This window comes from Onychostruthus taczanowskii, unplaced genomic scaffold (genome assembly GCF_017590055.1).
Source record: "Onychostruthus taczanowskii isolate IOZ18803 unplaced genomic scaffold, ASM1759005v1 scaffold13, whole genome shotgun sequence".
Taxonomy (NCBI): Eukaryota; Metazoa; Chordata; class Aves; order Passeriformes; family Passeridae; genus Onychostruthus; species Onychostruthus taczanowskii.
The window spans coordinates 3,484,618-3,510,143 of NW_024498462.1; the positions used below are offsets into that span (position 1 = coordinate 3,484,618).

A 25,526-nucleotide genomic window follows, 5' to 3' on the forward strand; every position below is an offset into this window, starting at 1 on the left:
ACATGGGCTAGTGGGGAATTAGAATAAATTGTTATGACATTCTGTGGGCTCTGACTCTTACGATTATTTAGTAGAAATGGCATGTAGTTATGACAGGTGGATATGGAATAACCATTTTTTCAGTTCAGTCTTAATAAATTCCTACCAGTTTCACCCACTGGTAGAAATCAGTGGCTGTGCAGTAGAAGATGGGGAAGCAACTGGTAGAGCTTTCCAGCTCTGCTCAGTGCTGAAGGCATGTCCGTAAGTTAGTACTGGGATGCATTTTTAGTAGTTGAAAAATGCAGGTTAACGTTATGGAAGACTTGCTTGTCTCGTTCACTCCTGGAACATATTTAAGAGTTCCTGAGCTTTGCAGTGTTGGGATGGCACTGCAGACACACCAGGCTGAAATCAGTGTGCTCTGACTTCCAGCGAGTGGGACATGGAGATGATGATCACGCGGATGCCGACAGATCTCCCATCTTCCTGCAGTTCATTGACTGTGTTTGGCAAATGACAAGGCAGGTAAGATGCTGAAGAGTGTTATTTCTGTGAGGTATCAGTCTTTATCTTGGAAACATAATTTGTGTAGAACACATTCCTTTACAGAGTAGTAGTATGTTTACCTAAATTTGGTTGCTCTGTGGCTGCACTATGTACACAGAGGGAAATTTCTGTTGAAAATGAGGTACAAGGAGCTAGAGTAGAGATTTTTGTCTTGAAACCAAAATACCAGCATTTTTTTTCTGTTTAAAATAGGCTTACAAATGGTTTGCTGTTTATATAAATAAGTTGTTGATGAAATAAATTATGTGTGTTGCATGTTCACTGGTGGAGTAAATGTTTGTATGGATTTAGATTGTCCTTAAGAAACAGCAAAAATCTGGGCTGATTGTGAGCTGAGGGTAGTAGAGAGTTCTTTTATATAGATCTGAAATGTGAACATTTTCAGCCTTATGTATACAGGACAGCACTTGTACTACACAAGCCTATTTTCTGATAAGTTTCCTTACTTCCATCACTGTTCTTACCTCTAGATGAGGGGAGATCTCTGAAATTAGTGATTCTTAAGATACCAAAATATTCAGATTCTCGTTTTTGTTCTTTTATATAAATAAGTTGTTGATGAAATAAATTATGTGTGTTGCATGTTCACTGGTGGAGTAAATGTTTGTATGGATTTAGATTGTCCTTAAGAAACAGCAAAAATCTGGGCTGATTGTGAGCTGAGGGTAGTAGAGAGTTCTTTTATATAGATCTGAAATGTGAACATTTTCAGCCTTATGTATACAGGACAGCACTTGTACTACACAAGCCTATTTTCTGATAAGTTTCCTTACTTCCATCACTGTTCTTACCTCTAGATGAGGGGAGATCTCTGAAATTAGTGATTCTTAAGATACCAAAATATTCAGATTCTCGTTTCTGTTCTCAAATGTTACCAGATTAATTTAGTCTTAGTTTTCCGTGTTTGTGTCTCCATGAACAAAAACCTAAGCTTTTTTTTTGTGCTTTTATATTGTCATTCTTTAATGGGGTTATTGGAATAGGTTGTCCACATGAATGCTTTATGTCCAATTGTTCTGAAATGTTAAATTATCAAATTAATTTTTTCTTAGTTTTCTGTATTTGTGCCTTCATGAGCAAAAACCTAAGCTTTTTTTGTGCTTTTATATTGTCATTCTTTAATGGGGTTATTGGAATAGGTTGTCCACATGAATGCTTTATGTCCAAGTGATTTAGAGGTTCTTGGTGCTTGACTTCCCCTGTTTTTTACCTTCCCCTCTGTCTTTTCTTTTTTCTTCTTTCCCTTTTTTTTACCTCCTTGAAGCCTAACATGGGTCTATGCTCTTGTGGTAAAACTGTTATACTGAAGTCTCTATGGTATGTGATTTGTTTTGAAGGGAGGAGGGTAACAGTCTAGTTCCATATGATCCTGGCATTCCCAGATCTCTTACCTTAGTCTACTTGTTCTAAGCATGGTTGTTAAAACTTACATCATAACTTCCAAAACTTGTATTCAAAACAGTCATCTTTGGTGCTTTATGAAAGTTCCCTGCTGTTTTACTGGCCTTTGTCCAGAGGGTCTTGTAGGCTTTCTGTGTATCTGTATTTCAGCATTAATGTGCTGTTTAGTATGGCTGGAGAAAATAAATGAAAAATTCTGTCCCTCTTTCAGAGGAAAGCTAATAACAATAGCAAAGAGGAGCAGTTCTAAACACCTGGTAGGAACAAAAGTCCTCTGGGGAGATCCTTAATTGAGAGCAGCCTCTTCTGTTTTTGTGATCTCCCTTGCTGCCTCCTATTTCTTGCTATAAACAGTTTACTTGCCTCTAGTTTAAAAAAGAGAAAGGGATGGGGGCAGAGGGGGAATCTATGAAACATTTTCCAATACCACATCTGTTCAAAACCTGGATCCAGAAATTGTTCTGAAATTCATAAACAGCAGTGATGTTGAAAAATTGTTAATGTTGCACAGGAAAAAAAACAACAGAAAAAGTTATTCTTGAACAGTTCTTGCCCACTTATTTTAATTTTTCAGTTGACTTGAACACTTAGAGAATAGATGTGAAGATTGTTATTACCATGATACAGAGTTTTGAAAATCAGGATTCTATTTTATCATTGTGTAGATAATTTGCTCATGAAACAGTGATCGTTTTGTGCTTTAGAATTCATGGTAAACGTATGTGAAATGTTCCAAAGCTTAAGTGAGTGTTAATGACTGCCGGGTGTGAGGGCTCTGGTTTGGGCATGGGCTAAAAGCAAACAAATAGGCTCTTTGGGGTCTAAGAGTTACATTCTTAAAACAGTTACCTTAAAACAGTGAGAAAATCTCTGACTTCCCACTAAGATACAAATTTCCAGACAGCTTCAGACATGAAATTTAGGCCTTGACAGCCTTATATTTTCCCTTGGGTTTATGGTCTTCATGACACACAAGTAAAATAACGGAGAACTTGAGAGAAGTACATTGACATCAGATTTTAATAAAAAACCTCATGGTGAAGTGATTTCCCTCCTCTGTTAGTAAATTCTAGTGATACTGAGTAGCAGATGTCAAACTGGAAAGGCCACATGTGAGCTGATGAAATACTAATGCCTGGTTAAAAATGAAACAGAACTGTACAATTTGCATGTAGCACTGCAGTTTAACTTCCGACCTTTCATGCACAGAACTCTCACAGGAGGAAGGTCTGCAGAAAGTCAGCAGAAAGTTTCATCCTGTTTGTTACTGGGTGTCAGCTGTTGCTGTAGATGCGTTTTTCACTGGATTCAGCAGTGCACTGTTCCTCTGTCTAGTGTTCAGTTAACCATTATTGTCCATTGCACAGTTGTTCTGCCAAGTGTTTCAATGTTACTGTAGTACAGAACAAGTTCATGGATTAAAAAGCAAGTGTATTTTGCATGTCTCTGAATCAAATGCCACTTGTCATCATCAGACTTAAACAAGATCATTTCTTTTTTTAAATGCCACTTTACAAAAACCCCCAAGAACTCCCACAGCAACAAGTGGGAGATTTTAATGACCCATGTGTTTTCTCATAATTAGTGGATTTGAGAAGAAGTAAATTTCCATTTAGGGAATTTTTCCACCTGAATCTTCAAGCAGACGCTAATAGACTTGGAACTACAGAGAAAGGCATTTTTAGGTCAGTGATTTTTCAGCAGCAGTAATAGAAGCTCTACAGTCTTGATACATCAGCTCCAACAGTACAACTCTTGTATCCAAAGATAGGGTTTCATTAAAGTGCTATCATTTATTAATAAACTAGTTGGAGAGCAACCACTGATGTATGGAATTTTGAACATGCTTCACTGGATTGGAATAGTGGCTGTGTTGGCCTCCTTCTGATTAGTATGGACCTGTCACAACACAGAACCCTGATGTGACAAGGCTCATTAAATGCTTTCAGTTAAAGAGAGTCCCTTTAGGAGACACTTTGTCTTCAAAGTTTTTTCCAAATATCATTTTGATGCTTTGCAAATTATTTTTGCTCTCTGTATCTGATTGCTGCTTTGAGTTGGACACAGCAAGCTGAGATCTGGGACCCAGTGAATTTTCTCCTGACTTGGTTCAGCACACCTGCTTGTCAAGTTCTGTTCATACTTCCGTAAAGTAATAGCTGTGTTTTTAACATCATTGTCTTGTAATTAAGTTTTGGCATGATTTCCTAGAGAGAAGGAAGTTCAAAAGTAGTTAACTTATGAACATGACTGAAAAAGAGATTTTGATAATCCTGGTTTCCTCTATGCCTTATGAAAACAAATGGTGAGGAGGTTGAAAACAACCCATGATTTGCAAGAGAAGCCCCAGTGTGAGCACACTGTGCTGCTGAACAGTGCACAATCTATAGCAGAGTCATAAGAAGGCTCCCATTCATTTTCTGTGTCATGTTGCTGATAATCTCCTTACTCAAAATTTTCAGTGAAAAGGTGGTATGTATTAGCTTGAGAAGTCCTGGAAAAAGAATGTGTTTACAATGTTTGTCTTAGATCAGTGTTCTTTTTTATAAAACATTGTTTAAAACTTATCACTTTCTGGGTTTAATTCAAGCACACCCATTGTGCGTTATTCAACTCTTTACTTTCAACATGAATAAACATTTGCCCTTCATAAATCACAGCTGACACTGGAGAGGAATTTCTGGATCAGCTAGTTCACCTGCAGTCCCAATTGCTGTTATTCCTCCTAACTATAGGAGTCATCTTTATTTTAAGTAGCTCTTGAGTCACTCACCAAGGTATTCAGTGTTCTTCAGTGGCACAAAACAGAAAACAGTCCTCTGCTTTCTGCACATCTGAAATATTGACTTCAGATTTCTCCACATAGCAGGAAATTCTGCCTTATGAATCTGAAACTTTGCCTTTTAGACTTCTGTGAAGATGTACTCTCTAGAAGGAATGCACAAAGTTTGTTTCATTTGTTCTGAAAATTATTCTTTTATTACATGCTCTTTATTGTTAATGAGAGAAATGCTACCTCTTAAGTTTTCCCTAAGTCTTCTCAATTTGTTATTCTTCTAAATGTCTATCATTCCATGTCTGTATTTGCTGCCCTTGTCATAATGGACACAAAGTTATTTTGTCACATCAAGCAGTTGCCACTTTTAGTCTTACCATAAAATTTGATTGAAGAAGGACTTTTTCCATCTGAATGGGCAGCAGCCCCATGCATTTTGCAGTAATTTCTTCCTTTATGAATTTTTACAGCTCTACAGATTAGGAGAAACATTTTCAGATTTCTGACTGTTTGTCTTAGAATATATCAGGTAATCTCTGCTTGTGAATAAAATACCTAATAGTGCTCAGGGGAATAAGAATTCTTTCATTTCAGATGTACAGGACTTACTTTCCCATACTGAAGAAGAGGGATTAAAGGCTTATTGTATATAGCTGATGGTAAACTCAGGGTGAAATGGAGAAAAGTAACTTACTTGAGTAGAAAGTGAAAGAAGTTTTAATTAAATGTTAAGCACAATGTATGTGTAGTAGTCTTTATTATTCAATTTGTTGCATGTTGAAATAGGCAATAAAACTGTTAAATGCCATTATCTTATTTTTTCTTTCTTATTTTCCCCCAAAATGTTTTCTTGTTCTGTAATAAGAGATGTAAAGCATATGTTTAAGAGGGCTTGGGGTAGAACAGAACACTGTTAGAGCTTCTTAAAATGGATTGCTTTATATGAGCAGTTTCATATCAGCTAATGTTTGTATTCTGGTGTACTTGGATAATGAATGTAAAGTATAGCTCTGAGAAGTATTTGTAGAGAAGTACATAGGTGAAGTGAATTATTGAAGTGGGAGTCACTGAAATTGCTGAGTTTTCCTGCAAATAATCCCTAAATAGGACAAAAATCTTACGTGGATTATTTTGTTACTTCTTATGTCTGATTTTCTTCCCTTCTACACTGCTTAAAATAACGCTGAAAGTAATTTTACCCTTTTTCTTTAATATCAGTTTCCTGCAGCCTTTGAATTCAATGAGTTATTTTTGATCACCATTCTGGATCACCTTTATAGTTGTCTCTTTGGGACTTTCTTATGCAACTGTGAAAAAGAGAGATTAAAAGAGGTAAATGATTAGTATAATGCACATTTTTGTTTTTCTGATTTTTATATTAAAAATGCTTAGAAAATGACCTAAGAATGTCTGAGCTGAGTTTTTGTATACATTTGTCACATAGTCTTAAAAAACAATGCAGATACTAAATTTCATAGTATGAGAAATATATACTAATGCCCTGCTAGGCACTTAGGTTTCTTTAGTTATCATCTGTCTGTGGGGTTGAGAGTTTAGTAAGTCCTCTTGCAGGTACTTTTAGCCAAAACACAAAATTTTAAAAAATAGTAATTATCAAATTATATTAGCATTTCTTTCACTGTTTCAGAAGGATCTCCTGTGGATGACATGGCAGGTTACTATAGGACATAACTGGATAGAACTCGTGGTTGAGGACTGCAGAAATTAAAATTATCTAAATGAATGCAGTTGGGATTCAATAAAATATTATGTGCTTGTGAAGAAAAAATAGAAGTTTGTTGCTATTCCAAGTGCACTTTTGCTTACTTGTGGCTTTGTTGTTTTTACTGTCTCTTTTTTTTGAGCAAGTTACAATTCCTTGTTATATTTAGTTCTGCTTTTTTTTTTTTGTTTGTTTGTTTCTTTTTTTTTTTTTAAATTTGTCTCTACTGCTTCTGTAGGGGAAAACTTTGTTTTTTTTACTGTCTCTTTTTTTTTGAGCAAGTTACAATTCCTTGTTATATTTAGTTCTGCTTTTTTTTTTTTTTTTTTAATTTGTCTCTACTGCTTCTGTAGGGGAAAAGTTGCATGTCAATACCACAAGATGGAGCTGAATAACATGTTCTCAGCAAAGGCAGGGTTTCCAGACAGCTTTCTTTCATAAATAAATAGTCAGATGCAATTGTCAATAGAGAAATGCAATTTCAGGCACAGCGGTAGTAGAAACACATGCCTTACAACACTGAAGGAGTTTAAATTTGCAAGATGAATCTGATGTAAGTTCAGATTTCCAATCTTTGATCTAACCATTATTATGCTGATTAAATTTAGAATAATACAGCTTTCAGAAGGTACAAGTAGTCAATTTAAAGCATAATATCAATTATTTGTTAGTAGGAAATAGTATGAGTGGGAAGATTGAAAAATTATTTTTCACAGACACTGTTTTGGATCTTCCAAATATCCTGTCTCTTCACTGATATTCTTGTTAAAGCTAATCTTTTTAGTTTAGTTGGTCAGTGTGTAAGCATGTATTTAAGTAGCTGTATATATTGCTGTAAATTATGAGCAGCTAGCCTTTAGTGTCTCTGAAGATATGTCTAAATCTTTCTCTATTAGTCTTCAACCAAAATAAGTGTTCAGATGTTTTGTTAAAGTTTTAAGGCTGTTCAATGATCAGCAACTGGAAGTGTTCTCAGACTGCCTGTAATTTTCTAGTAGATAAGGTAAAATTCTGACAGAATTACTGATATGTAGATATTAACATCATATTTTAAAATTGTGCAATCCATGTCATTAATTCTTTATTTTAACTTTTTTCAATCAGGAGGTGAGCACAAAGACTGTATCTCTGTGGTCCTATATAAACAGCCAGTTAGAGGAATTCACAAATCCCTTCTATGTAAACTATGAAAACCATGTCCTGTATCCTGTTGCCAGTCTGAACCATTTGGAGCTGTGGGTGAACTACTACATCAGGTGGAACCCCAGGATGCGGCCTCAGGTAGGAGCTCTCACAGGTCTTCATTTTTACTGAAGGTCACAGAGATTAAGAGAAATTAGTATCTTTCCTAGTGTCAAATGCAGCATTTAATAAGAAAGTGCTTATCTGTTGCAGGTATTTCAGCTGATAGGGAAAGCAGGATGTGGTCAAACTTGGAAAAAGGATGTTTTCCTTTTTCTACAGTCACTCACAAACTAGGGAGTTACAGTATCACTGTATTAGCTTGTAAAGATTAACAGTCTGTTTTTGTCAGAAGATTACTTTTATAATACTTTTTAACACTTTTTAATACTTTTTTTGCCTTAACCTTCTAGTTTTTGTGTACCTTTGTTTTTAATCATGTTTTGCCCTTTCCCCAGCACTGACATAAATTACAGCAGCAGTTTCTGAAAGAACTGGACTAACCAACTCATTTTGCAGGCTCTCTAACTAAGCATCCCATGGATGCTTGTTTCCAATTGACTTTTATAGTTTTAATCTGGCATACTAAAGATTAAATATATACTCCATATACATGCTCCTTGATTCATCCAGTATTTGTTCTTATAAGTAATGTCTGCTATTCAGATAAATCTCTAAATCTCATCAGACAAATGCTCCATATGTTCTCTTGCTTAGAAGTCTGAAGAAAGAACATTCAGATTGTGTCACAACCATAATATATCTGAGTGTGCTACACCATCTCTTTATTAAGGTAACATTCCAAGGTACCTCCAAGCATATTGTGATAAATTACCTGTATTAAGTGATTGCTCAAAAGGTGCTTTCATCTTCTGGCAGTTAGAATGAGATGTGAGTTTCAGATTTATTAGACATCCGCAAGCCAGAGGCTGTTGTAAAAGATGGTTTTCCAAGGTAAGTTTCAAGGCCACTACACTGGTGGAAGTCCAGGTTTCTGAGAAATACCTTTTAATGTCCTGGAAAAATCTGGATTGTTTGCTTTTCTCACTGAGATGTTTCCTCTGAGCTGCTTTGTTTCTCTTACTTGTTAAAACTTTGAAAGACGTTGTATTTTAGGCTATATTATTTTCAAGTGAAATTTTCAGCTGCTTTTTAGCAAAACACCATCTTTCCTTCAGCCTGTTTGCTGAGTACCATTTGGGTGGTTGCACTAGCTGCAGTAGTGTTGGTTTATGACTTGTATTTGATTAAGATCTCCAGGCCCTGAGAGCAAGCAGGCTTTGTGAACCACATGAAAGCCAGTCCTGGTCCAAAAGAGGGAGGGTGGGAAAGAGATGACATAATGAGGAAATACCAGAGCTGTCATCTCTTACTGAGAGCTCTGCTCACTGCTGAGTGCTCTGCCTGCTTCTCTGGGAGATGCTCCTCAGTCACTCTGTTCACTGTGTGAGAGCAGGTCCCTGCTTCAGCAGCTGAAGGGAACAAAATGTGGTGGTCCTGGAAACTGCCTTAACTTTCCTGCCACCTGCTTTTCTTGAAGTACTTAAGAAAGTACTTCAAGAAAACTTTTTCTTCTTTCAACTTTTTAATTCTACCACTTAAGTTTTGTCTTGATACGTCATCCCTTTCCTCGTCTCTAGCCTGAATTTATGTTTATGACCAACATTTGAGAGTGTTTCACATCTACTTGGATAAATTAGCAGCAGAAAGTAAATTTTTTTTTTCAGAGTTGCACTTGCCAGTCTAATTATGAAAGCACAAACTCATACAAGCAAGTAAATTAACACTTTCTGCAATCACAATATACTAAGTTTGCATTCCTCTGTGTTTGCATTGTCTGGTGTCACAACCTGTTAACCAATTCAGTAACATTCAGATGCATTCAGTGACAGAAAAAAAGGCAGTGACCCTTGTGAGCTTGGATAAATTAGCAGTAGAAATTCCAGGTTGTTTTTTTTTTTTTCAGAATTGCACTTGCCAGTCTGATTATGAAAGCACAAACTCATACAAGCAAGTAAATTAACACTTTCTGCAATCACAATATACTAAGTTTGCATTCCTCTGTGTTTGCATTGTCTGGTGTCACAACCTGTTAACCAATTCAGTAACATTCAGATGCATTCAGTGACAGAAAAAAAGGCAGTGACCCTTGTGACACCCAGCAGGTCTTCACTTATCTTCAGTGAAAAAAATTCTTAATCAGTGGATTTACTAAAATAATGGGCATCCCTGCCTACTGAGAAAAGGTGATTTTGTTGAATACCTTTTAATGTGTTATCTTGATTTTCAAGTAAATATAAGAAAAAATTAAATATTTAATAAATAAGTTCTCTGATGATTAGTTCAAGGCAACCTTGTGCTGTTTTATCAGCTAAAACATCTTTAGAAAACTAAACCGTGTTTATTGTTTTTGAGGAGCTCACCAAAAAGAGAAAAAGCCCAACAGGTGAATTTAAGGGAATAATAGTACTTTGAATATAATCAGAATGGATCTTTGATATCTGTTTTCAACCAACTTGGTGTTATGGGAGAGAAATCTCACAGGAGTGGAAGGGCAGGTTTTGTTTGGAGTTTTAAGTTTCCTCATTTCCACTTGATAGTGAGCTTGATTTTCAGTGGACTGAGAGAAGTTTCATTGCACTTCATTGCCTTTTCTATCGGAAATGAGCATATATGACCTGTAATTTGTTTTAATTTGAAAATTTCTGAACGCTAGCTTGATATAACCATTTATTTGTTTTTGTATTGTTGTACTCTGTCTTCAAATATCTGTGTCTCAACCTTTACCAGTGTGGTACAGTCTGAGCATATCCTTCATTGCTAGGACATAACAGAGTTTAGCATTATTCTTATGATCTATAAAGGTTGCTTAGAATGATATAACTTCAGTTCTGTCTGAGCTTTGTGGAAGCCTGAGATGGTGGTTTTGACCATATTTCTTTGCATCAAGAGCCCTGTTTATTTTGTATTGCAATATATATCTTGTGCATGTAAGGACACACAGCCTCTTTCCATAGGGTTCAAAGCTCAGGAGTCTGAGAAGTGAACATTGGGGAAAATTCTAGGTTAAATGTGGACATCTCTTGTTGCTAAATTGTGCTTCAACAAGGTCATTCTAATTCTGAAGTGAAATAAAAAGTTCCTTGGTTTGAGTTTGGAGGTGTTACATCATTATTGGCTTCTTGTCCCAAGAAAATTAGATAGATCTAAGTTCTGTCTTATTTGAGTTCATTGACTGAGAAGACCTTTTTCAGGTTTGCTCTTCCTTTGAGTTGGAGAAATGTGTATTTGCATGTGACATGTGGAAGAGAAGCTCTTCCATTCTGACATATGGAGGTGTGGGATCTGTGGGTATGGCCTTCCAGATGACCCTGCTAGTCTGGAATACGTTAGATAATATGATGGTTTTGAATTTTTTTGGTTAATACATATTTTTGCCTATTCTATGTGGTCACTTCATCCTCTTCTTGACACTGATTTGAGGAGTTCTCGCTGCCTGCTGTCATTAGGCATCTCCTTGGGCATCTCTGGAAGGTGGGGAGGACACAACAGTGATGCTCTTGAATATGATCTCTGCAGGGCCAGTAGTTTTGAACTAACATACCCCATCATTCATATATGGAGAGCATGAGTGAAAGTTCCAGTCCTTTCAAGTCAAGCTGTGAGAGGCAAGGAAAATAATGCATTTTAGTCACCAAACTTTGCACAGTCCATGAGAATATGTTTAGTTCTTTTTATGCTTTCTTGGAAATTATGTTTTAAACCTCGGAGGACAGGGCTTAGTTTAATTTTGGTTTTATGTGGGTTTTTGTTTGGTTTTTTCCTATGCCTGGTAATTTTTCTTCAAGCTCAGTTTTGTAAATTTGGCCACAGTGCTCATGCTGAAACCATAGAAATCCCTGTAATTTTTCAAATTCCTTATTTTCTTCATGTGTGTGGACTGTCATCCAGAGTAAAAGGCTAGCACCATCTATCACCTAGAAATTCAATTCAGCTACTGTGATGGGATCATCTGATAAAGGCAATCTCAAAACTCCTGTGGAGGAGTCAGGGAAATTCTGTTGGCTGGTTAGCAGCTCACTTGAAGACATGAAAGGGAAAGGTAGGATTAAGTAAAGCTGTTTGTTCAGTATATACAGAAATGACTGTAAAGTGTATAAATAGCTTACAATTGCTGCTTTTATTTGATGCTATTGCCAAAGGATTTGATGTGTTGAACAGTTGAGCAATCAGATGTTAGCTGTGCTTCAGTGTCAATAAACACAGAATATTGTATAGTGAAAACAACAACTAACATCCTGAGTGTGACTGGGAAAATTGCTGACAATAAACTGGAAAACATAATTACTGAAATGCTTTATCCTGCATGTAACAGGATAATGTGTAACTTACTGCTTATAACTTACTGCCTGGCACATGGAGTGTTCATGCACTTATCCCTGCCTGCAGTCACATTGCCTGGTATGTTCCCCTCCAGGGAACATTGGGATATTTTTGAAAGTCCACACATTTGATTTGCCACCTTTTTGTGGCAGGACAGAGCTATGACACAGCTCTGGAACTGCTTGGCATTGCTGGTCCTGAGTCCCTCTTTTTGAATGAAAGAGTGAGGCAGGAGATGTCAGGAGAAGGAATTGCCTTGTGGGTTAGACAGCTGGGTGTTACCTTAGCAAAGCAGATTTCATCCCTGCAATTAACAAAGTTTCTTGTGAAATGAGGCAGGTTTTGGACAGTACTTGGTAGTTTCTGTCTAGTTGAGTGTCAAATAAAGATTTCCAGAGTCTAGTTTACTGAAGATAATTTTTATGTGTAGATGAAAGTGTCAGTATTCAATCAGTATAGAATAAAATAAAGACTAACTGCTTATCCTGGATGCTGAAAGAAACTGTACTTACCTAAGAAAAAGAAATTGGTATCCTATAGTGAGCATCAGAATGTACACAGAATGGGAGAACTAGTAGTGTATCTTCATTTTTTGGGAGTTTCTAACACATTTTGAAGGGCAAGCACTCCATTTCTCTCATGTCTCAGATGTCTAAATCTAAGTGGGTTGTAGGTTTTAACAAGCAGTGGCATCAACTTGTAGCTTGTACAGTTTCCTGAGTCTGGAAATCTGCCAGTTGTTCCAGTTCCCACCTGGTAGCTGTGGGGAAATTAGGAATTTTGCTATCCAAAATTCATCATTTTGGTCCTTGATTTCCCAGAAGGCCAGGGCTTTTTGCTTGATCTCTCAGGAGCACACCTCTAGAAGAAGTGTGGAAGTGTTGAAATTTACTGTTTATTGAAAATTTGCAATTATTGAAAATTGCTGTCTTCATCATTTGAGATTGCCTTTTGCTATGAGTGTCCTGATAACTAGGCTGTCAGAGTTCCAGTTCTTCACAGAGAGGAACAAAAAGCTCAAGTGAAAGATATTGTTGTCTTTCCAAAGCACAGAGTAGGTTTTTGGAAAACTGACAGTCTTAAGCTGAGCAATGAATTTAAAATAACCATTTTCTTCTGCAGCTTTTCTTCCCTGTTGCTAGAATAGATAAAGTGTGCTCACTGAACAAGGCAAAATGCATTCACTGTTGAGCAATTTTCATGTGAATGGCTGTCCTTGAGCTAGCAGAGTAACACACGGTAGATATCCATCCAATTAAGACTTGGTGGTACTATAAGTGAGTAACCATTATAATTTCTCTTTTATCCATTCTTGTGTTGACAAATTTTGCTATTCAAAAGCACTTCAGGATCCTGAAGGATTCCTTGGGAATGAAAACCTGAAAATCAATACTGAAAGTGAACTGTAGTGATTCTGTGAAGAGGAAGGCTTGAATTTCTGAGGAAATGAAGCTGTCTTGTGTGTAGATGGTTTTTATGTGGGATGTAGTATGTATATGGTATAGCATAACTATAGTTTCCCTAGTGGGCATAGTTTAAAAAAACCACTTTATTTTTCCTCAAATCCTTCCCCCAGAAGGAATAATTCATCATAACTGTGGAGTGGCATGTGCTCAGCATTACACTGCTTTTGATATATGTGAATAATTCAGTTTAAAACATGGTTTCATATCAATGGTATTTTTAGTGATAAAGAATGTTTTTAGCAGTGTTGTAAATATTTTTCTGCTCAGTGTAGGCAGTAGGTACCCTGTGGTTAAGGTGGAGGAAAAGTACCTGCTTCTGAATGAAATAGGCAGCAAAGGAAGCTAAAGGAGGAAAACAACCACCACTCATTTTAACTGGTTACTGTGCAGAAACCTACAATCAGTTCTTCTTTATGAAGAATGTTACTTGGCTCACTCCATTTTGGCAGCATTTTACTGCTTTTTACTGGTGGGAATGAGGTTTCAGGTACTGCAGGTATCATTAGCAGTGTGAGAATCATGTCATGGCTCACAGGGCAAAGAGACTGCATGTACCAGGCAGGAGAAACTCTCTGGGGTGATGGGACAGCTGGGAATGGGAATGGGAATGGGAATGGGAAGGGAAGGGAAGGGAAGGGAAGGGAAGGGAAGGGAAGGGAAGGGAGAAGAAGCAAGTAACATGGAAGAATTGCAGAAGTTGAAGGTAGCTACAGGTGAATGAATAGGTTGTATGAGGAGGGAATCAGGTCCTATGTTGAATTGTGGCTTGGTGGAGAGAAGTTGAACTAAAAACTTAGAGAAGTTGGAAGAACCAGGAAAAAAATGTGAGCTTCCCTAAATAAAATCTTCCTGGTGAGTCGAATATTATTTTTACAAAAAAACAGTTAGTCCCTTAAGATAACTCAGTGAAAGAGAGGTAATGGAATAAAAGTAGGGATTTGAATGTGATGGTACAAAATTTGGTTAGAGCTTAAAGCCAAACAGAAAGATGCCAGAATCGTGGACAACAGTCCAGGTCTATAAGGCTTATATTTAATGCTGAGGGTATTGCTCAGGACAGGTAAAAGGATTTGGAGCACAAGGTTTGGGTAAGTGGTGGGAAAAATTAATTATGAGGTAGGGGAGCAGCATGTAGTCTGAATTCCTGAGTCAATATTACAGTAATAATTGAAAAGAAAAAAACAACAAAAAGCCCCCACAAAACAAAACAAAAACAAAACAAACAAACAAAAAGGGGGGGAGGGGAACAACAAAACAAAAAAGCCCCAACACTGAAAAGTCTTTTTGAAGCTTTGTGGATAGATTCATCTGCAGCTTTTACTGGGCCAGCTTTTTGGTTAGTGCCTGCAGTGAGGTCAGACTTCCCAAGGATCCAGGCCCTTTTCCCCACTACTTACTGCTGCTGGCAAGCTCCATATTCTTGTCCCTGTTTGGTTCTGTTGCTAGCTATATTAGAGGCAAGTTCCAATTTTGTTTTGGGGTGATCAGCTTCTAACTGTTCATAGTAAATTTTATGTGACTAGAGAAACCTATTTCTGTTTCTTGTAAATAGTACCTAGCAGATTTTTTAAATGAAGTTCACCCTCCAAAGACCATTAAAAGGTATGTAGTACATTCACCTTTATGTTTCTGCTTCATTTTTACTGGACTATTATATTAAATCACAGCAATGAAATGTACTGTTTTTCAGCACATTGAGATAATAGTTTAAATAGCACATGAAAAACATCCTGAAGAGCAACGGCCCAGGAAATTTGCCAGCCCAGCCAAGCTGTAGATGCACTGCTGGGTAGAGTTTCATCTGTGTAGGCTCCTGTCATGCAGCAGAAATAGTTCTGTGCTTTTAGCTGGGTTATGGACAGAAATGATGGCTGTGGAAGCTGAGTGTTGCCTGGCAGCATCGCTGTGGGGACACTGGTGTGACAAAGGAAAGGGTGCATACTCTGCTGAAAATCTGTGGACTAGAGCAGCAAAAGTAAGTCGAATGCAGCTGGGTGATAGGTCCAGAGTCATCTTTTGAGCTTCCCCTCCTAATTGAGAGGCAGAATGAGAGAGCAGAAAACAGTACAGCTGCTGTCACCTTCCCAACAAATTCATCTCAGGCAAACCAATTACATGATTTCTTAACAAGACAGTAATAAAAGCTTGCCTTGGAGATGGTACTTGTGCTGTGCAAGTACACAGTTCTAGGGTTAAGGTGGTAACAAGATCTTGTAATAAACAATCTTCTTCAAACTTCTTGTTCCTTGCAGAATCTGTCACTCTTCCACTTCCTTTCATTCTAAGCAGTGGCAGAGTGAAGGAGAGCCTCGTTCACAGCAAGCCATTACAGTGTTATTGTGAGGGTTGTTGGACCCATTTCCTTCTGAAGAAGGTTTTACTTGAGAGAGGAATCTCGTGATGAAATAGAGCAGGGTGAAGTGACAAAAATGGGAGATGCTTATCTGTAAGAATTTGTACAGGATGCTTTGGGGATACACTGACAGCAACAGGTCTCCCTGGGAAGAAGTCTTTAGGAAGTGTGGAAATGAACTGACTTTTTAATTTTAATGTTTTTCATGACACAATTTAATTCATGATGTTTCCTCTTTTTACTCTTCCTCCTCTATCTTCGTGCCAGGCTGCTTTTCAGGTCTTTTTGTAGGAACTCCAGTGATACTTCAGCTGCCTTTACCACCTTTTCCTTACCCCATGGTAATGTAATTTGAACATGAACTGTTATTACTAAAACATCAGCTATTGTCAGCTGCTTGAAAATTGAGCTGCTTGAGATTTTTCTAGACTGAATTTGGATGTTATTTCATGAAATTGAAGTGTGTATTGGAAGTTTAATATGTGAAACCTATTTCTGGAATTTTATTGTTTATTGTGTGCATCTACATGATGCTATGTTAATGGCAATCAAAAGCAATCTGGGAAAGGCATTGTATCAGAAAACCCTTTGTGTTTACACTACCACATGAAATGGCATGATGGCATTTATGTGGAACTGTCTTGCAATGTTTAAATCTAACATGCCCTTGCTGAAAGATGGCCAGTATTTTGAAGGTGACCCCTTGTTTTCCCTACTATAAGACTCTACTCTGCCTTGCTTACAGCTTGGCTGGGCTCTGATGGTTTGCACTGAGTCCCCAAGTTTGTGTGTCTGACTGAATTGTTTTGTAAAACTTAATCCAAGAAGGCTCAGCTGCTTATGAGAATGTGACTAAGAAAAATGTTTTCCCATATGAAAGTATTGGGAAACTTACAGGACTTCTGTTGGGGCAAGGGGCTGTTTTTCTTTAAATGCTCCATCTCTAGGGAAAACATGAGGTTTTAGTGAGATTATATTTCAGAAACTGTCCCACTCATATCCTGGAAGAAATTCCTCCAGTTTGGAGGTCTGAGGCTGCAATAATCTCAATGAATTCTGAAGAGTTGAGAATAAATCAAAGGACTGAGAGATGGATTTTATACAGAATCTGTGAGAGAGTTGTGTCTAGCTGGGAATAGGAGCTAGGAGTGAATAATGCTCTGGGTGCTGGAGGTGTTGGCTTTCTGTTCAACCCATGGAACAGAGTCTGGGAAGGAAGGCTGGAGGGGACATGGCTGCAGGCAGAGGAAGAGTTGTGCCCTGAGAGAAATGAAGTTTCTCCCTGTCTTTGCCACAGGATTCCTCTGTTGTAAGGGAGCTCACCTGGAGCAGAATGGTCCCTCTGTTTGTCCTTATTTACTGGGTGTCCTGCTTGATACCCACATGCCCCAGCTGCAGAATTCCCAAGTTCTCTGTTAAATTAGGAGGTGCTGGCTTCAGATCCTTGTTTGTAAAAGTAGAGTGTTAATACTCCCATACCTCATTAGGGTGCTGTAGAAATAAATTTGTTTCTTGACATGAGATGAAAGTACAGAAAAGGAAACTTTAGCATTTTAAATTCAGAACAATAAATAAAAGATGAGGTCAGACACTGCAAAGAAAACTAAATATTGAATAACTTCTCATTAATTAAGTAGCATCAGCCTGTGCACCAAGTAAATGAGGAATACAAGGGGGAAGCTAGTATTTTAATATTTATTTGACCAATGATTTTATACAGATGTACAGGAAGGCTGAATTGAGGTTGGAGAAGTAATCTTCATTCTGACACCTCCTAATTCTTTGAGTGTAATTTTGCAATCTTAATGTTAAAGAGTTTTGTGTGTGACTTGAATATACACAGGCTTTTTAAACGTCATTATTGTTATTTAGCTAATTTATTGAAAGGCAGCTCTGCTCTTCAGGATGGACCTGTGGGGAGAACAGCACTTGCGTCAAAGTTGGAGCATGAGCCTGTTGAATTAGGCTCTGGGCATGCAGAGGGACTGAGAGGTGCAGCCACACTTTTCTTCCTCAAAGCACTTTACAGAGCATGCCAAGTCCTGCAGCAGCTTTTGTGTGGTGTATCCTGGAAAGATTTGTAGTAGGTTCCCCGAAAGCCAGTTTTGTGGAGCTGCTTTTTGAGAGTGTTTGAGCTCTGCAGTGAACCCAGCAGCTGGTGCCCGTGTGAAATCTGGCCTGGTACTGAGTCATGGCTAAGCTGTGCAGAAATGAGGTGTACAGATCTCCCATGACCAGGGAGCCACTGTGTGACTGATGATTCCAATGGTAAATCATTTGTTAGGGACCTACGTGTTTCAGGAAAATGTATTCCTAAAGAAATCTTTCTGTGAGAAAGTGATCTTTTATTGAGGGGGAAAAATAAATACAGGGAGTGCCAATTCCAGAAATGTAAATCTTTACTAAAATTTGAAGTTTCCACAGTGTGTATTACAGCATCTTAGAGAATCTTCATCAGCAGGCTCAGTTTTGCCATGTTTGTAGGTGTTCTGCTTTCTGTAGTCTACCTCAGAAAAATGAGACAGGCTTTCTGGAGGGTGTGCTTTGTGTTTGATTAGCAAAGGAGAGCTGTGGATTTGTGGCTTCACTTGCTGAAGAGTTTGTACAGAGGATGGAGGGTAAAACTGCAAGAGGGAATTCATTGCACAGTCAGGGCAGGGCTCCAGGGTCATTGGGAGCTGGTGGTGTGCAGCAATTGTTCTGCTGAAGACTCAAGAAGTTATGCTTTTAAAATTACTGCAGATGACTTGCTGGATGAATTGATGACTCCCAGGGTACTGGGAGCAGCACTTTCTCAATGCACTGAAGTTCTGTTTATGGGCTAAGCCACAAACAAGAAACAACTATATGGCCAAAAAAAACTGTAGACCTAAAAAGACCTTTGGTACTATTTCATTGTTTTAAGATAGAACAAGAGTTAAAAATTAAATGGTATTTTTCTGTGTTAGGTTTTGAAAATATCAATATCAAATGCATGGATTTTGGATGTATTGGTAGCAAGTAAAACCCTTTCTGGTTGTTGCTGTTTCCTTTCCTTCACATGTGCAGGTGGCAGGCTCAGCTGTGCATCCCAGCCTAACAATCACTGCTGAGCAGCAGGAACTGACGGTGCTGAATGCAGTTCCCTGGAGCCTGGCATTCCAGGAGCCCAGGGTATAAATTACTCATCCAGCAATCCATAGGTCTCCCAGTGCTGCATTTCCCCATGATGGTTGCATCAGTTAAAATTAAATTCTTTTCCCCTCTTGCTCTTTCCAAAAGCTATAAACAATTAGAGTTTGTACAGGATAAAATAAATTAAAAGCAACTTACAGTAAAGTTTTTTTGGCCTTGTTGTGGAATTTGGAAGAGGGGGAGGATTCTCTCTGCTTGTCTGAAATAACAAAACCAGCTGCAAAATCCAGTATGGCTTGAGTCTTCCTTTGGCCACAGTACAGTTGAATGTTTCAGATGAATACGAAAGGGCTCTGGTGCAGAGTGGTGCATCTCTGATGTTTGCTGGGTAATGTCAGGAGCACAAACCTGTGCAATGCACTTGTGTGAGGGATTTATTGGAGTAAGACTCTGGGAGGTCCAGGCACCGTTCACTTGGCTGCTGCGCTTTTCAGATCACTGGAAGGAGGCCTGGTTAGAAGAGTAACAAGATGCTCCATATGGAACCAGCTTTTTTAACTCTGTGTATAAAGTCCTGTCCCAACGGGCCAGAGAAACCATTCCCAGGAAAGGCATTCTAAGTTCAGCTGACAGTGGTATTGGTAAGGAATACAGGCACATTTATTGAAGTATATTTGGTATCTCACCAAAACCATTTACAAACACTTTTTAATAGGTTCCCTGCCAATTGTGTTTTTAGAAAGGGACAGTTTCCTGCAAAGTTTCATTTCAAATGACTAAAGAAACTTTCCCTAAATATTGACATACTGAAATTCACAAGTGTTGAATTCCTTGTTATTGAAAGCAACAGCAGACACATTGCTGGAAAAGATAACTCACTATGAGAGTCACAGTAAGCCTTTTCTTTCTTTACCTGGCAGGTTCCAATCCACCAAAATCTTAAAGAACTGCTGGCCATCAGGACAGAGCTTCAGAAGAAGGTTGAGGATTTGCAGCGGGAAGCTGCCACACGTTCCATTTCCTCCTCCTCTGACAGAGGCTCATCTCCTTCCCATTCTGCCACACCAGTGCACACCTCTGTGTGATGTGGAACGAAAGCCATGTGAAAAAAACAGTGTCAGGTAACACAGAGGAGGGTGAAATGCTTTTCCATCACTAAAGGATTGTGAGTGACTCGTGATTGCTATGATCTACATGCCTTACTCTGTGGCTGATATTATCACCATGAGGCCAAAAAGAGCTTCAGTAGATGTGATGTATTTTCTTGTTGGCAGTTCCCACATGTGTTTTGACACTCTAGTTAAGTCACCAATCGTGAAATTAAACTTTGTTTTGAGCAACTAACAATTTAACCATTCTAAAAAGGAATCCATCTGCCAAGCAGACAGAAAAATGCCTCACACATTGTCTAGAGTACTATGCCTGGTTGAGAGAATCAGATGAAATGCCACATGATGCTTACACAGAACACAAAATGTTTTTCTGAATGGGAGCTCCTTATTTCACTCAGTAATATATATATATATATATATTTTTTTTTTTTTTTTTTTTTGCTAGAACAATTTATTTTTTTTAGGCAATGCACTTGGAAATTGATTTTAAAGTAAATGTTTTCCAGTGTAGTCAGTTTTACATTTTGAACTAAATATGCCATTAAAAGTGGATGAAGTTGAGCTGGGTTTATCAAGTACACCACACTGACTTGTATGATGTAATATATTTGGTAAAGCATGTATTTTAGGTTTTTTAATGCCTTTTGTACAAGTTGAAATAAAGTCTTTTGACTGTTTAGCTTATTGTTCAGTTTCAGCCTCCCGAGCGAGGGGTAAACTTGCTCATGTCAAGGTCTTGTACAAAGTAAAAGTTTGTTTTCTAGCAAATGGTAATATTTGGGGTTGGAATGACACCCAGCTGTGTAAATTGTATAGTCTGTATAGCTCCACATTGTGAAGTGCGTTTTGTTTCTGGTGTACACACAAAATGCAAAGCTGTGTGCGTTTATACCCATGTGTATGTGATGTTAAACATATGCATCCTCCCGTGGGTTTAAGCTGTACCTTCAGAAAATGGATCCTGCCTGTCCAAACCCTTCTGAGGACCTTAACTTGCAATGACTTTGTTTGACAAAGTTTTTTGAATAATATGATATTAATTGTTTTTCTTGAAATAAAGCCTCTTGGCTTTTTGTTTTTTAAATTCCTACTAGCATTTTTTCTGTAATAATTTAACTGTGTTGTCATGTTAAATATACATTCCCAACTTTCTTGCATCTCCCCCCAGAAATACTCATATTGGAGAGATTTGATTACTGTGACATTCCTCCTTTTAGAAAATTACTCACTGGCATTCTTGGAAGGCCTAGAAATGGTGCATGCTGCAAATTTTCCCTGGATCGTTTTCCTGCTGTGTTTCATGAAAATCTGGTTCTTCTCCTTAGGAAACTTAAATATTGCAGCTCTGCTTTTTGACTCGTGCTTGTATTGCTCCAGGTTCTGCTGGTGGGAATTAAGCCCCATTTTTAAGAGCCAGTTGATTCTTTATGGTGCTTGTGGGTTTTACTGACTGTGAGTATTCATTTGTTGCTGCACTTTTGTTCCCAATACACGACGGCTTTTCTGTGTCTCCTTCTCTGCATTAACTCTACCCAGCACACAGCTAATGAGCCAGGTGAGCTGCTGAGCACCTTCCCACCTTCAGCTGGAGAGGCTGAAGTGCTGTATCCACTCTTGCACGTTTACTGTGCAGTGCAGGGTACTTCAACATGGCCTTTTTACTGTAGCGAATGCTTTTTATAATAAATATTCACCTACACAAACACAGTTTGGGAAGGCTTGCAGTGGTGCATCTCTTAATCGACTTAAGACTTTTTCTAAATAGATGAAAGATGTTTTCCTGTAAAAATGGTTCTGCTGAACAGTGTGCCAGCGGTGAATTTTACATTGCCAAAATATGTTGAGCTGGTGTTGAATTAAACTCTTCGGTACTTCAGATTTCCTTGACATTTCAACTGTATATTAAAGTAAAGCATATTATCTCCAAAATGCAGTGCTAAAGAAAATCTTTTGAAGTTTTTCTCTATATTTGTGCTAATAATCACAACATTTTCTATATAATTATTGCAAAAGCGATGACTGGATTAGCTTGGGCATTCTGAGATTTTTAAAGCTTGGATTTCTAAAGCTAAACTCTGAGAATTTGGTTTTGCATAGAAGAATATCAGTCATTTCAGCTGACTGGCTGCATATCCACCAGTTTCAGCACAGCTCAGTGAGTCCCTGATGTGCAGGCAGAGCTCTGGGGGAGGGTCCTGCTGTCCCGTGTGCCAGCACAATGGATGGTTTGTACATACTTAGTATGGAAATATTCAGAGGTGTTCTCTAGCTCATATGGGCTAGTTAGAGCATAGCTTTACACTGAAGAGATGATTGTTGTTGTACTCAGTCTGCTTCCTGATAATCAGATTTTTTCCTGTTGATTTAACAACTAATTCTGTTTTTTCTTTTTCAATAAGGCCGTGTTGAACTAGCTAAGGGACAAGCAGAATCCTGTTCCCTGTCTGCACCTTGGACAGAGCTGTACACTTCTGGTTCAAACACCAGATCTTCTGCTCTGGTTGTTGGTTTTGACTGCTCAGTGTAAGGGGAATGTGCAAAGAGAGCAGGCAGTTACATTTGGCTTGCAGGATTTTCCTATTCTCAGTGGCATATGAGAGGGGGTGCAGCCTGAATCCAGTGTCCCAGAAGGGGATGGAGCCTTGGTAACTGGCTGACACATCTTTTGCTTGTAAAGTAAGTGAAGTGAATCATCAGCATCAGAGACTATGCCTTTTTAAGTCCTGCCTCAGAGCTGAATTTACACTTCTTTCCCCTGTATAGATAAGTCATTTTTCTGCTGTTTCCTTGAAATGGAAGAAGGCTTTTAAAGCCAGTAAACACTCCTAACTGCCTGGTTCTGCTCCCTGCAGAGGCAGACTTCTCAAGGAGTTAGAGCTTTAAACAAGAAGTGTTTCATTGCTTTCATTTTCCAAGAGAAGCTGTACTAATTCATGGGCTGTGTGTAGTAACACCAAGAACATCTGGTTCTCTGAAAGCTGAAAACAAGGAATCAAGAGTCTCATTCATGTGCACTAAGCCTCACAACAGAGGACACAGTAAAATGGGCAATTCAGACTAGTCCCCAGGTGAAACATTTATGGTAAAAAGCAAAAAGGAAAGTCCAGTTGCTGAGACCATATCTGCTGAACTAAGAGGGTATTGATAGCTTTTACCTGCCAGACCTTGGGCAGCTGGGAGGAAAGAGTTAAGAAAGATGAGTCAAAAGTAGTTAGTTTGAAATATAAACCACCTTTTTTGACTGTGAGACTGAGCATCACATCATACAAAGCTTAGTTTGCACTGCACAGGAGATTTATCCTACTGGGTGTGAAAATGTAAAGAAAACAGCAGGAAACTTAGGGCACTGCCTTGAGTTTAGCTGCTGATGACCTGAGGAGAGAGTGAGAGTGTGTGTTGCATGCAGATACTCCATTTTTACCATTAAAGTTTCCATAGTGGTATTTGTTTTCTCACAAAGTTTGGATTGGTTTTTTAAATGAAGTCTTCAGTGTAGTTAGAGAAGAGTTGATGTACCATAAGGATATATCCAAACACTTGCAGTTCACTTCCAATGTAAAAAAAAAAAGAAAAAAAACCCCACAAAACAAAAATCAAGTCTAAAATGTCTTTCTAGTCAACTTGGTTTATTTGGTGGTTTCAAAGGTAGTTGAATTCTGGTTTTTACTCCCGTGACCCTCACACACACATTAACAAAATGTATTTTGTTACAGCGTAACATTCAACCTTCATTTGGTACAGGTCACTTCAGCAGCAAGGAATCTGCCTTGCTTCTAAGTCAGAACTTCAATCAAAAGAAAGAGTTCTCTAATTTCACAACCCTGTTGTTTCTGAGCTTGATTTCTTCCTCAACCTCATCTGTTAGAGAAGCAATTTTTAAAGGCTCAGCCTGCTGACTCGTCCTTCTTTTTCAGAAACTGAAACAGTATTGTGGACTAATTCCACTTTTATCACAACAAATGAGTAGTTAAGGATGACAGTGGAGCACTTGCAAGGGTTCGTTAGTGGGGCTGCTTGAAAATGACTGAGTTTATAGTGCCAGAAAGATGTGAAATTTGTGTCAGAGTATTCTCAGCTGAGGAATCTGAAACAAAGTACTGCCAAAGGAGAATGCAAGTAATTGAAAGAATAAACATGAAAAGAGCCAGCTGAATTCTTTCAATTCTCTCTTTTCTCTGTCAAACCCTTGACAAACCTTTTCTGAATCATTTTATTGCCATTTAAAATAGCTTTAGAAGTGAGGTGTCGTAAGACAAAGAGCTCACAGCATACATAGTACAAAAACTCTCAGGACATCTACATATAGGTTTTGGACTCATGGAAAAAAAAAAAGCAAACCGATTTTCTAGTGGTTTATTGCCTTTTTTAATAAAGGACAAGAAAGTTCATGCCATGTATACAGAGCTTAAATGCCGGATTTTTTAAAAATCCATATCCCAATTTAAAGTGAATAAACAGTAATTAAATGAAAGTAGAGGTCAGTGCTGGGTCAGCTGTTCCACAACTTGGATCACTACTAGGAAAATACACAGGAAACTTCTCAGTTGCTATAATGCCTAAAATATAGATGATATAAACTCCCTGTTTTTCAGAGACTCGTGGCAGTTCAGATGGAAGAGGGGACAAACAGCAATAAAAAAAACCTTTTAGCCTTTGCTGACATTTACCACCAAGACTCTTGACTTTTGTTCACTTTTGAAGAGAAGGCCAAGCCTAATTTCTCCACTGTAGAATTTGCAAGTATTTTCCTATTTGAAATCCTAGAGAAAAGAAATCTTGAATTCTGTCACTATTCACTTTGGAAGTGTTCTCTTTCACTGTGCATTTATGGATTTCCACATACCTACACACTACACGAGGTTTTAAGTAGTCACCAGCATTATAGAAGAACCTTGAGCAAAGCAGCAGTTTCTGAGTCCCAAAAACGGGTGGGTTTTCCAGTGAAACAGCTTGCTGCCTTTCCTTGTTAAATTTGTGACCTGTCGTATTTAGAATTAGACTTGTGCTCCCTCTGTGCCCCGGTGGAAGAGTTCCCCAGAGGAGGGGTAGGTGCTGTACTCTTCAAACCACACTGACTACTGACACAGTCACTGGCAAAGCGGGAGGAGGAATTTTGGGCACTGGATCTAAGCTGGGCAAACAGCTTCTAGTGATCATCAACGCCCTGCTGTAACACTTCATCTACAACAGCTTACAGAAAACACATTTCATGCTACAGCTTTCAAACGTGTTTGGGTAAGAACAAAAAACAAGTGCTGGTGCTTGGGACTGGAGATCCACAAACTCAGCTGTGTGGCTTAGATGGCACCTGAGCTCCTGCTGCAAATTCTGCAGACCCCACTTCCTCCATGAAAACCTTGGGAGTAAGCAAACAGTGCATCCCATCTCTTTCTTGTTCTTCCATTATCTGAGCCAGTAATTAACATTTCTTTCCTATTTCAGGCATTCATAAAACAAAGCAGCAGTT

General features: G+C 38.3%; 1 protein-coding gene across 4 annotated transcripts in view; it reads left to right on the forward strand.

Moving 5' to 3' along the window:
- MTMR1 (myotubularin related protein 1) overlaps positions 1–25,526 on the forward strand; it is a 44,259-nt gene that overhangs the window by 14,184 nt on the left and 4,549 nt on the right. For 2 of the 4 annotated variants that reach the window (XM_041396792.1, XM_041396795.1), the window contains exons 11-14: positions 415–507; positions 5,945–6,058; positions 7,554–7,730; positions 19,868–21,831. In XM_041396792.1, the coding sequence (XP_041252726.1) occupies positions 415–507; positions 5,945–6,058; positions 7,554–7,730; positions 19,868–20,032 (549 nt within the window). In that variant the 3' untranslated portion in view covers positions 20,033–21,831. Of the gene's footprint in view, positions 1–414; positions 508–5,944; positions 6,059–7,553; positions 7,731–19,867; positions 21,832–25,526 lie in introns of those variants that run through there. The other 2 variants (XM_041396793.1, XM_041396791.1) reach the window with 2 other exon arrangements.